The following is a 13,661-nucleotide window of genomic DNA, read 5'->3' as shown; positions in this document are numbered from 1 at the left end:
GGGGAGGTTTGGATTTTTGTTTTCCCTCCTCTGTTGTCTGGATTTTCTCTGTGTAGAAGTTGTCCAGTGTTCCAGAGTTTCTCTTGATAGTCTTTTTCTTCTGGACTTCCTTATTGCTGGCCATTGTTAGCCCCGCCCCTTTTCAGCTTTGTCTTTGCACTCAGGGTCTGCCTGGCCTTGCAAGCTCCGGGGGGGCTCCGGTCTCCTTGTCCTCGGGGTCAGGCCTCCTGGTAGTTCCCCGTCTGCCCCTCTGCCCGAGGTTCCTTCAGCAGTCTTTGGGGCTGCTTCCACTGCCTCACTCCGGTCTGCACTGGTTCCTCACTGGAGGTCCAAGCCTGGGCTGGAGATCGTTATTCAAGCCTAGAGCACTGCCTTTGCCTGCAGATGCTCTTAGGGCCTGCCTTAACCCCTGCAGAAGGTAGTGAAAGTCCGTGGGCTGGAGATCTTTATTCGCACCTGAGGCGATGCCTTCAGCACTTGGGAAAGGCCGAGTTTTAGAGGCCTTTGTCCCACTGAGGAGGTGCCTTCACCCATGTGGATGCTTGGGGAAAGTCCGTGCCGCCCCCAGCCACTTGGGGTCCCTCTCTTGCAGCACACAGGTACAAGCCCCGGGGCTGCCAGTGATTATCTGGTTGCCCCAGTCCTGTTTTCACTCTTGTGCGTTGGTGTTGTGCAAGGTGTGGGGTGTGGGGGGTGGGGGAGGGGCTTCTTCCTCTCGCGTTTTAGTGAGAGCTGTTTCACTCGTTTATAGCGTGGAAATGCCCCGATTCTGCGTACCTTCAATGCTGCGCCCTGTTGTGGGGTTCCTTCGTTCTTCTGGACTCGTTTTTATTTCCCCTTGAGGAGTCCTGTATGCTTCGGTCAGGAGAGATCGAGCAGCTGCTCCTTACATCTTAAACGGAAGTCTAGTGTATTGTTTTTTTAACCCTTACTTTCTTAGTAAAACTCTAGGACAGGAGGGCAAGGGCTAGGAAAACAGATTTAAGTGATTTGCCCAGGGTCACACAGCTGGGAAGTATCTGAGACCAGATTTGAACCCAGGACCTCCCATCTCTGGACCTGGCTCTCAATCAACTGAACTATCAAACTGCCCCCTGAATTAATTATTGTTACAGGATATTACATCAGCCAAGAGTTTGGATAATCATTTGCTTCCCTGGGCACAATTTCCTATACCATGATAGTTGGATTCAAAGGTCCCTTCCAATCCCAAATCTACGATCCTATGAGGTTTCATCACCTGCCATGTACAAGAAACAGAAATACTGAAAAGCCCTGTCTCTGCAGTCTCTGCCTTCCTATTCTCTGACCAGAACCATGAGACTGAGACAGGAATGGAAGGGGTGATGGGAAGGGACTCTGTGATAAGTTTAAAACTGGATACTAGTGAGATGTTCCAGTTATTGGCTCCCTGAGGATGGTTCCCTGGCAATCACACATCTCTCCAGCCCTCCCACCCCACACTGATATTTCTCCCTTCTCTTCTCACTTTCTACAGACTCCAGAGCCAGATTTATGCAGCTAGCACTTAATGGTTCCCAGCCTATGTCTTAATCATGAGAGTCTTCTTTCCTCCAGAATATGTGATGGCGGCATCTGGGTCTCTTCCTCCTCCCTTCCCACAGAATCACAACCTCTTAGATTTGAGAGGGATCTCATGAGCCCATTAGTTTAAGCCTTTTCTGAACAAGAAAACATTATTATGCTCCTACTGTGTTCCAGGCATCCCAGGCAAAAGGGATACAAAGACAAAAAACTTACAAGGAGCAACAACATGTAGACAAACATAAACAAAATAAATACAAAGGTGGGTTCCTTGGAAGGGCAATTGGTATTAGCAGACTGGCAAATCAGAAAAGGCTTCATGTAGGAAGAAGCATTTAAGGTGAGCTCTGAAAAAAACAAAGGATTCTGAGAAGAAGAATTGAGGAAAGAGTGCCAATTAAGGCCTTAGACACTTCCTAACTGTGTGACCCTGAGCAAGTCTGATTGCCTAGCCTTCACTGCTCTTCTGACATAGAAATGATACTAAGACAGAAGATAAGGGGTTTAAAAAAATCTTCAACAAGTGGTGACTTAACCTCCACTTGAAAACTGAGGTAGGAGAGGGTCTTACTTCCTGTGGCAGCCCATTCTACTTCTGGAGAATTAGAATTATGACAAAATTTTCCTATATATCAAACTCAAAAAGTCCTTTCCATAGTTTCTACCTTTTCGTTACTCCCAGTTTTTCCTCCTGGGGCCAAACAGAATAAAGCTGATTCCTCATCCTACATCACACCCTTTCAATACTAGAAGACACTAAAGATCCCCAGTTCCTTCAACTGATATCAAAATTGCATACTCTCTAGTCTCCTCAACATCTAGTTTACAGTCCTTTAGGCACATTAAAACTACATAAAGCCCTTCCTAAAAAGTAGTACTCAGTACTGAACTTTTGTTGATGTTTGATCATTTCAGTTGTGCCCCACTCTTTGTGACCACATTTTGGTGGTGGTAGTGGTCGGGCTCTTGGCAAAAATACTGGAATGGTTTATCATTTCCCTCTCCAGCTAATTTTACAGATGATAAAACTAAGGCAAAAAGGGTTAAGTGACTTGCCCAGGGTCACACAGCCGCTAGGAGTCTGAGGTCAGATTTGAACTTGGGAAGAAGAGGCTTTCTGACTCCAGCCTGGAGCTCCATGTACTATGGTGCCACCTAGCTGCCCTGATTATATCTTAGAGAAGGTAGGAAACAACTGGTTACTGAGAAGTAATAGATATAGATTGCTAGGTTTGAAGTCAATAAGACATAGGTTCAAATCTTGCCTCAGATACTTACTAGTTGTGTAACCCCAGACAAGGCACTTAACCTTTCTGAGCCTCAGTATTCTCATCTGCAAAATGACCTCAAAGGTCCCTTCCAATTCCAAGTCTGTGATCTTATGCTATGCTTGGTTCATAAGAATCATTCCAATCTATGATCCTATATAGGAGTCATGTCAGACCACTGACTAGTTAAACTAAAGGTTAAAGTCAACATCAAATTAGAAAAAAAGATAAAGGCAAGGAGACATTGACTACAAATGCAAGAATTTGAACTTGATCTAGTCAAAACAAGCCACCGATGCTAAAAAAAATAAGATAAAATGAAAAATAAAGGAAAAAAGGCAAAGGTATCACTTTTAATCATCACCATTTTCTGCAAAAGTTTTAAATAATATAAAGCAATATCCAGATCTACAGAGCTCAGACACTATTTTATCTTCTTGCTCAGAAAACAGAAGACAGATGTAGGGGCAGCTGGGTAGCTCAGTGAACTGAGATCCAGGCTCAGAGATGGGAAGTCCTGGGTTCAAGGGCACCACCAACTTAAAACATAAACTCATTAAAACAAAAACTAACCTTCTGTCTTAGAATCTATACTAAGAATCATTTCCAAGGCAGAAGAACAGCAAGTGACTTGCCCAAGGTCACACATGCTAGAAAGTGTCCGAGGCCAGATTTGAACCTACATCCTTTCAAGGCCTGGCATTCTATCCACTGAGCCACCTTACTTCCCCTCATAAACTCATTTGTAAAATACCACAAGAGGACAGAGGAAGATCATGACCATTATCACCTCATAAAACAAAAGGGAAGTAAGAAGCTTGGTTTGAAATCCAACTAAGCCACATCATCCCACAAGCATGCTTAGCTGAAATCAGCAGAACAGAAAGACAGAAAAGGAACCAGCTGACCAGTGTTTCTAATTATTATCTATTTTCATCATGAATGAGAGGAAACACCACATTTGGACCCTGAAATTTCAGTCCCTGATATGCTATCTTAGGAAATGGCATTTGAGGACAAAGTCTAGAAGAACAGCTGGGACAGAGCAAGTTGTCGTTATTTGTTCATCCTTTATTTTCAAAGAGGACCAGTGACATTACTGGATGATGTAATGAAACCTATAAATTGGATTTAAGTGAGACAAGTTGTGAAATTTTTGTATTGGAGATCATGTGTTTACTGATTAAAAGGTACCAAAAATACAAGATCCCATCATGTTTGTTAGTTGCTGCCTACTAAAAAACATTAAAGATTCTCCTTCAACAAGATTTCTCATACATATGTAAGATCAGAAGACATCAGGGGAAAAGCACAAGTTCTGAAGGTCAGAAAACTTGGGTTCAAATCTCACTTCTGACACTTACTACCTATATAACCTTGGGCAAGTGACAACCTCCCTGGGTTTCAGTTTCCTCATATGTATAGATAGATGGTCTCAAAGGTTCCTTCCCCTTTTGAATCTCTGATCAAACAAAACTTCTTGATAAATACCACCACAAAAATATCTCTGTTCCGTGACCCCAGATAGCATTTGGAAAATTGAGCAGTACTTGAATAGTAATCCCAAGGTGATTTGTGGAACACAAATCTCCAATTTTTAAACTCAAATGTTTGTTGTTGGGTTTTTTTTCTAGGAATGATACAGGACAACAAATCCTCAAAAACGTCAGGCTCTGAACAATCAAAGCTGTGAGTGCCCCAGAGGGTCATGGTATATTCAGGTAGGATTCTACCTATTTCCAATGGTGACCTACCTATAAATAGTGGAAGGGATATAGCTGAGGCACCAAGGAACATATTCCTTGTTTTCAGGGAGTTCCTAGTTTTGGAATGGGGAAGTGGTGGAGTTGAGATATGAATCAGAGAATAGCTAAGGTATTACATGGCATTCACTTGGCAAGAAGAAGCTAAAAGGATAAAATAATGGGCCAAATCTAATAAAGTGAAATGTTTTCTTCAGTAGATCTGTGGTCCCCATTGAGATAGTCTCTCCAGTGGCATAGATCATAGGAGATGCATTGTTCAGGTCATGAGAACAAGAGAGAACCAATGAACAGACCAGGTAACTACACAGGTAAGTATACAGTGCAAACAGACCTAAAGGAAATCCTCCAGGCATGTCAGTAGCTTTCCTGCAGAATAAATAGAGGGGAGTAACTCCTGTGGAGAAGGGCCCTGACATCTCAATGGCCACTATCAACACCAACCACCAAACAATCCCCACCTTTAGGATTGACCAGCCAGCCTACTTATGGCAGCAAAGCACCATGTCAGGAGATGGTATGTCCCAGGCAGGTCACATCACCACTAGCATCTCAATTTTTCCCTCCCCTGGAACTCTGGTGACCCTCAGCCAAGGATCTCAAGTCCAAATGACCCTAGAATTGCAGTGAACCCCTAGATTGCTGAACCTGCTGTCAGAGACACAGTTATCATAGAATGGAGCAATGTTTGTGAAGAAAGGGATCACCATCCCCACACCAATCATCACCAGCTGCCAACCACTAATAAAGTAAGTCTGAGAGCATCAGAAACCTTTCCATCCCCCCATCCCCAGTTCCCCAAATCCTTCTCACTCCAACTATCCTTGCTTCCAGTCTGGCTTACTTTTCTTTGTTGTATCCACCTACGTGCTTTGTCATTCATCCTTCCTCGTTCATTTATTCATTCATTCAACACCTGACAAAATTCATACAGGATGAGAATGAATGGATTGGCTGTGAACTGGGGAGACTACATCAATGAGGGCCACAAATCCTTCTGAAGGAAACATTTCACTTTATTAGACTTCACCCATTATTTTATTCCTGTAGGTTCTTTTTGGCTCCTGAAAGTCATCCATCACATGAGCTGTGCTTCTCTGTTTCACATCTACAACTCTCCATTCCCCCTATTCCAGGCTCTGGTCTGTTCCTCTGTTACCCACTCCTTCCCCCAAGACTATGAGCTCTCTGAGAGCAAAGTCCAAGTCTCCTCCTAATCTCATCTACGTTATAGGCTCCCTATAACAGTCAGAGACTGTGTTCCCCCCTTCCTCTGTCTCTACTTACATAGTAACTGCCAAGCAAAAAGTTGAGCAAGAATCAACAAACATTTGCTAAATGTATTCAACAACTATTTTCATAAATAAAGGGCATCAAGACAGAGACTGGGGAAAAAAATATTGCTGTCATCCTAATGCAGCCAAAATATCACACTTGCAAAAGGACTAAAAAAGAGAAAAATAACTTAATGGTGACCTTCCTAGTCCACCACTTGACAAAGATAGCTTCTAGACTCAGAGTTATAGACCCTAAGTTAGGAAGACCCTTCCTCACCTGCTCCCCCTTAGGATCAATGGCCAGCAAAAGATATCTGTTCAGAGGTCAGGAGCCCAGAAATAGGTGTTCTCCCTCTGGGAGGCTGAAAGGCTTGCACAGAGAGAGAACACATGACCTTGGTCTCATTATCACTTCCCTTTAACTCTGAATGAGCTATGGACCATCCAGCTGCCACATAGTAAATGCCACCAGACGGACTTCTCAGTGTGGCATGTTGGGTCTGCCTTTGTAAGACCAGAAAGAGTCTGGTTCTCAGAAAAGTGAGAGAAAGGAAAAACCAGAAGGGGTAGGAAGGAAAAGGCAGGGAGGTCCCAGAAAACCCAAGACCACAAAAAAGGATATCATAGCCAAAGCGGATGACATCGTTGAGCTTCAGAGTGACATATTTCTGGTCAGGGATACGCACATCATTCACAAATGTCTGTGTGGAGAAAAAAGAAACAGAATTAGACTGGGGCAGAGGCCTTGCTATCAACTCTCTATTACCCAAACAAAGATTATACTGGTTAGAGAGATGTCCAATTGTAGGCAGGTAATGCCTCCCAGAACCCTGCTGAACTTATTCTCTCTCTCCCTCCCCCTTCATCATTCCTAATCTCCTGGAATAAATACATGTTAGAGTTGGTTGGCAAGAATAGCTAAGTGGCCCAGTGGTTGGAGCTAGGCCCAGAGATAGGAGATTTCCTGGGTTCAAATATGGCTTCAGATACCTCAAAGCTGTGTGACCCTGGGCAAGTCACTTAACTCCAGTTGCTAGCCTTTGCCACTCTTCTGCCTTGGTACTGACACTTAGTATTAATTCTAAGACAGAAGATAAGGATTTTTTAAAGTGTAATTTTAGGAAAAAAAATTAAGACAGAGTCCAGGCACATGGAAGACATGATAAATCATCTGAATAATGACTCACTTTCCTAGTAAATTAAGGTTTACGAGTTGCTTTCTTCACAAGAGCTCAAAGAGAGGAAGTAACTTGTCCAAGGTGGCACAGGTTTTAAATGTCTCCATCAAGATTTAAACCCAGCAATCTCCTTTCTACTTACCACAGCAGATGGGCCCCAGAATTAGATTGGCTCTAGAATTAGCCCCAGAATTCCTCTATAAATTCTGTAAAAAGGACAGAAACTATCCCCAAAACTTTACACTGTAAAACTCCAGGCTCTCCAGAAACTTTGGGACATGAGCCACAGTAAAAATTTCTCAGGTATCTGAAGGCTCGTCTTTCTGAACAACAAGATTTGAAAAATTATTTTTAAATACTCAGAAAATTTTTCAAAAATACATCACATAGGTGGCTCTCAATAGATCAAGAGGCAGGCCTGGAGGCAGGTTGAAATCTGGCCTCAAACACTTCCTACCTGTGTGACCCAGGACAAGTCACTTAACCCTAATAGCCTAGCTCTTACCATTCTTCTGTCTTAGAAGCAATACTTAGTGTTTATTCTAAGATAGAAGGAAAGAGTTTTTTTTTAATATATCATAAATATCCCTGCTAACCTTAAGGAAATGATGCTGAGAATTGATCCAACCATTCTGGAAGGCAACTTGGAATAATGTCCAAAGGACTTTAAAAGAATGCATACTCTTCGATTCAGCAATACCACTACTAAGTTTGAATCCCAAAGAGATAATTAAAAAAAAAGTTGTACAAAAATATTCATAGCCACAGTTGTCCCTCAATTGGGGAATGGCTGAACAAATTGTGGTATATGATGGTGATGGAATGATGAACTGGAGGAATTCCATGAGACCTGGAAGAACTTCCACGAACTGACACAGAGTGAAATGAGCAAAACCAGGAGAGCATTTTACACAGAAAGTGAAACACTGTGGAACTATCCAATGTCTTAACTACCAGTAGTAATGCAATTACTCAGGACAATCCTGAGGGACTTATGAGAAAGAATGCTATCCACATCCAGAGAAAGAACTGTGGGAGGAGAAATGCAGAAGAAAAACATATGACTTATCACTTGTATATATGAGTAAATGATTTGGGGTTTTGGTTTCAAAAGATCGCTCTATAGCAAAAATGAATAATATGGAAATAAATATCAAGTGATAACATTTATACAACCTAGTGGATCTGCTTGTTGGCTCTGGGAGGAGGAAGGGAAGAGGGGAGGGAGAGAAAATGAATCATACAAAAATGGAAAAATATTTTTTAAAAATTTAAATTTAAAAAAAAAAAGGAAATAACACCAAGAAGTATTTTACTTTTTCTTTATTAACATGGGGCCATCATTATAAATATAAGCCAATTACTATTTTTGTAAAGTCACTTCCATTTTCTGGGCCTCAAGTTTCCCATAGGTGAAAATGAGGACAAGGGCCTATTATGAGGAAGAACACTTAGAAGACTATAAATTATTATAGAAATAGGAGCTTAGTAGGGACACAGTGATGCTTTCTGGGGTGACTGAGATTTGTTCCTGTTTGTCCCTACACCAACTGGCCCCAGACGGATGGATTGTCCTCTTTTGGGAGAAAAAAATAAGGATAACTCACATTTGTAAATATATATCTCACCCAGGCTAGAAGTGAGTACCATGGCCACTCATGAGCTAGATTCTGTTAGTGATCAATATGGGAGCTTTGACATTCTCTGTTTCCTACCCAAACAGTTTTTTCCTCCTTGGGTAGCCTAGAGCACTTTCCCCTGCCACCCCTCCAACCTGCTACCACTGGAGACTCACCATATTGCTGCCTAACCCAGCTTAGACATTGTTTCAGCATAGCCTACAGAAGCTCAGAACCCTGGAGCTCAAAGGATCCACTAGTCTCAGCCTCCCCAGTAGCAAAAATTATAGATGTTTTCATTCTTCAGTCATTTTGGCCATGTCTGGCTCTTCGTGAGCCCTTTTAGGGTTTTCTTGACAAAGATACTGAGGTGATTTGCCATTTCCTTCTCTAGCTCATTTTACAGATGAGGAGACTGATTAAATGACTTGCCCAGGGTCATACAGCTAGTAAATATCTAAGGTCAGATTTGAATTCAGGTCTTCCTGACTTCAGGCTTGGCACTTCATCCATGTACCACCTAGCTGCTCAAGTTAGAAACAGCTTCTGTCCATTTATATTTATGAAATGGTTTTTGTACATTCACGTTTTTCCCTATTGAAGTTCATCTTATAAGATCCAGCTCAGATGTTTATCCTGTGGGCTAATCCTTCTAAATGCTAATTCTATCATCCAATATGTTGCTTAGTTAACCTTCCCAACTTAGTGTCATCTTTAAGCCTATTAAGGACGCCATCATTCAAGTTATTCACCTTTTCTTTATCTTATCTTTTTTCCCCTAAGCCCTACCATATGTCTAAGAATTAATAGTTAAGTATCAGTTCTAAGGTAGAAGAGCAGAAAGGGCTAGACAATAGGAGTTAAGTGACTTGCCCAAGGTCACACAGCTAGAAAGTGTCTGAATTCACATCTGAACCCAAGTCCTCCCATCTCCAGGCCAGACTCAATCCACTGAGCCACCTCACTGCACCCTCCACAGCTTTCTTTCCAAAATGATCCTACTCCCCAACCCTCTTTTCTAATGACTTATGGTTATACTTGCTTAGGGATTTGCCCCCCAAGAAATGCTCCATTTTTCCTCACAGAATTAGTCACCTGAAAAAGGAACTATTTAGAAAAAATACCCCTTCCCCCCTTAGCAGCAACAGCAACAAGGGCCACAGCACTGACTTCAGTCCTCAAGGAAACTGGAGACCCAAAGGTTAACTCACCCCATTTAAGCTGCCAAGATCTTTCACCCAGTGCTCATCCTTGTCCTGGTTATAGTTGATGACTGCATGCTGCTTGTCCACGCTTCGAGACTAAGAGAGAGTGAGAGAGAGACAGTCAGTCAGTCAGTCAGACCCATTTATTCTCCAACCTCCCTGCAAGGACTGAATAGTCCTGCCTTTCTACTCTGAAAATTGCTCTTTCTAGAACATTACACCAAAAATTCTGCAACAGCCCTTCTCCATAATCTTTAAATGGGATGGAAGCAAACTTAAAAAGTCAACATGGCAGAAATTTCCCCAATTTCTAGAGGATAAAACTGAGGTTCAGATGGGATAAGAGATTTATTCAAGCCACATAGCAATCTGGTAGGAGATTAGAACCCATGTCTTCAACCTTCAGACTAGAGCTCTTTCCACTGCTGCTCTCCCTTCCCCACCCCAGTCACTCCAATAATTTCACTGGCAAAGTGAACTTCCTGAGAAAAACCTCCAACTGCACAAGGTAATGCAGCTCAGCGGATAGTGTTGGTCTTGGATTCAGGAAGATGCTGGCCTTAGACACTTATTAACTGTATGACCCTGGTCAAATCCCTTAACTTCTCTCAGCCTCAGTTTCCTCATCTGTAAAATGAGAATAATGATAGCACCTACTTCATAGGATTGATACAAGGATCAAATGAGAGAATAATTGGAAAGCTCTTTGCAGACTTAAAGAGCTATATAAATGCTACCTACTGTTTCCGATTCAGATCATCAACTGCCTTGAAATACAGAGTCTGGGAAATTTGCCTGGGACCTTGAATTCAAAATCACATAGTATATATCATAGATTGGAGTTGAACTCAAGCCATTCTGATTGCTAAACTGGCCTTCTGTCCACTCCACCGAAGACATCTGTGTGGTTGTATAAATTAGGATCACACCAGTATTTGCTCCAAAATCAAACGTGTTGTGTCCCTCTGCCTGGCTAATCTCAAACAATAGACCTAAGCCTGGAGGTGAGAGTGGGTGGGGTTTGCCCTATAAAGTCCCATAAAAGATAAAAAACCCTTCCTGCCAAGAAAGTTTCTATGATCTCCAGAAGCTGCTTGTTGCTTCCAATTTGCCCATGCCCAAACCCACCTGTTTCCTAGCCTTGTTCCCTTACCCTAAATCAGACTCAGCCTAAGATATTCCCTCAGACAGATTGGGCAGAGGGACTTTAAACTGAGGGCTCCAGGATTGAGCTAAGGGAAGGAAATTCAGGGCCAGCTCCATCATCAACCGTAATAGCACCCTCTATACTCGCCAGCCAGCCAAGACATAGTCATCTTTTTTTTTATTATATTTTTATTTTATTTTGAATATTTTCCCATAGTTACCTGTTTCATGTTCTTTCCCTCTCCCCCAAGCCCTCCTAAGCCCACTTTGCCAGCACACAATTCCACTGGGTTTTACATGTATCATTGATTAAGACCTAATCAGGACATAGTCATCCTGGTTGTTCCACCATACTTCCCTAATTCTAGGCCCTTCCATTTGGGTATCATCCTATTGGATGATACCCAATCTTCAGGAAGTATTCCTTCACCCTATCTTTGCAGACCTTAGCCTCTTATTGAGGCCATCTTGACATCTTCTTGATGTCCTGGCCATCTCCTTGGATGTGTCCCAGGGTAACCAAAATCCTTCCTTCATTAAAGGTAGGCTCAAAATTGGACCCAATACTACACATGTTCCCTGACCAGAGGAGAAGACGGCAAAACTATCACTCTGCATTCTGGAGACCTGTTTTCTCAAGGGAGTGTGTCTAATTTCTGCACCATATCCCTAACCACCCTCTCCAGCATGTTCTCTCAGACCTCCCGACATAGTGGGCTACGATCAAATATGCCTTGCTCCCCACTGCCATTTGCAGACCATCTATCCATCCCTCAAGTTCCTCTTCCCCTTTGAAGTTTAGTCCTGTATCTTCTCCAGATACTAGCTGCAGTTACTTATAGGCCGCCAAGCCATTCTTCCTCATATCTCAATAATATGTGCTCAGTCATTTTTAGTCATGTTTGACTCTTCGTGATCCCTTTTGGAGTTTCTTGGCAAAGATACAAGAATGGTTTGCCATTTCCTTCTCCAGTTGTATTTGGCAGATGAGGAAACTGAGGCAAAGAGAGTTACGTGACTTGCCCAGCATCACCTAGGGAATAAGTGTCTGAGGCCAGATTTGAACTGAGGAAGATGAATCTTCCTGACTCCATGCCCAGTCCCCTATCCATTGTGCCACCTAGCTGCTCCCCTCAGTAATAACAGCTCACATTTATAGCTACTTGAAGCCTCAACAGAACTTTACATATATTCTAAATTATCTTTACAACAATCCTGTAAGGTAGATGCTATTATTCCCATTTTATAGATGAAGAAAGTGAAGCTCTGAGGTTAAATGATCTGACATACAGCTAGTAAGTACCCAAAACAGAATTGGAATTAATCAATCATAAACATTTATTAAATGCCTACTATGTGCCAGGGCCTGGATTATGAGCTGGACTTCTGACTTCTCAATGCTCTGCCCACCACACCAGGGTGCCTTTCCTAGCATTCAGAACCTGGCACCCAGCTTCCTCTCTGCCCTATCTTGAAGACTCCCATAATACACTTGGTTCATACTCCTTAATTCCCACATCCTACACCTTCACTATGACTCAGACACACACACACTTTCATCTCACCACCATCTAAAACTATTCTATCTCTGTGATTCAGAACTTCCTTTCTTTGATGACTGTCTCCTATCTGTCCATCTCCCTCTACCAATATTTTACAAGTCTCTGGAGTCTTTGTTGCCACCTTTGCTCATTCACTCCTTCCTGTACATTCCATCCTCACTTTCTTTCCTTTGCAATCCAGACCTTATAATTGACCAATCCCATCATACAGTCGCCTTTACTTTCAGTCTTTTCCTCTTGTCCTATCATCACTATTCAGGCTTTGCTGAGTGTCAGCATTGGGGTACCTCCCCCTCTGAGCCTAGTCCACAGCTCTGGAATACTGTTGGAGAAAGCCACACAACTTTACTGACTGGATCCACTGGAGATCAATACATATGCAGTCTAATTTCAACTAGGTCTTCACTGCTTCTTGGCAGTCTTTTCATTCTTCCTTGATTATGTATCATGCTCCTCACAGTGGTGATGGTTCCAAATTTCTTCTCCAGCTTCCTAAGTTCCCCCTTCCTTCTTAGCAAAAAGCCTCACCTCTTACTTTACTGAGAAAGTGGAAGTGAGGTGACTTTAGTAGAAAGTGTTGGACTTCAGGTCAGGATGGCCTGTGTTTGAATACTGCTTCAGATACACACTAGCTATGTGATCCTAGACAAGTCACTGCTAGCCTCAGTTTTCTCATCTATAAAATGGGGATAGTAAAACTATACCTCCCTAGTTTATTGTTAGAATCAAATTACATATGTACAAATACACATTTACATATAGGCATATATGCACCTATATATCGCCCACCCTTACCACTCCTGGGCTAAGGACGTTCCCTAGCCCGGATGAAAAAGGAGGAGGGTTGGGCGTGGGGCTAGCAACCCCACCCTGTAAAAACTACATCTGCTAAAGAAACTACAACCTAAAGTAGGGGCAGCTGGGCTAGCTCAGTGGATTGAGAGCCAGGCCTAGAGACGAAAGGTCCTAGGTTCAAATCCGGGCTCAGACACTTCCCAGCTGGGTGACCCTGAGTGACCCATTGCCTACTGGTTGTGGCCCTATGCTCCTAGAATGGAGTCCCAGGATAAAAAAAAAAAATATATATATATATATATA

The 13,661-nt window shown here is 42.5% G+C and overlaps 1 protein-coding gene across 1 annotated transcript in view; it reads right to left on the bottom strand.

The window, feature by feature from the left end:
• Positions 1-13,661, bottom strand: part of CEP170B (centrosomal protein 170B) — a 126,979-nt gene that overhangs the window by 63,847 nt on the left and 49,471 nt on the right. The window contains exons 3-4 of the mRNA XM_044664651.1: positions 9,862-9,951; positions 6,476-6,554 (exon numbers count right to left, since the gene is read on the bottom strand). Of these exons, the coding sequence (XP_044520586.1) occupies positions 6,476-6,554; positions 9,862-9,951 (169 nt within the window). The remainder of the gene's footprint in view (positions 1-6,475; positions 6,555-9,861; positions 9,952-13,661) is intronic.

The sequence above is a fragment of the Gracilinanus agilis genome, chromosome 2 (genome assembly GCF_016433145.1).
Source record: "Gracilinanus agilis isolate LMUSP501 chromosome 2, AgileGrace, whole genome shotgun sequence".
Taxonomy (NCBI): domain Eukaryota; kingdom Metazoa; phylum Chordata; class Mammalia; order Didelphimorphia; family Didelphidae; genus Gracilinanus; species Gracilinanus agilis.
Note: the sequence above shows the minus strand (reverse complement) of the source record. Positions and strands in the feature narration are given on the sequence as shown.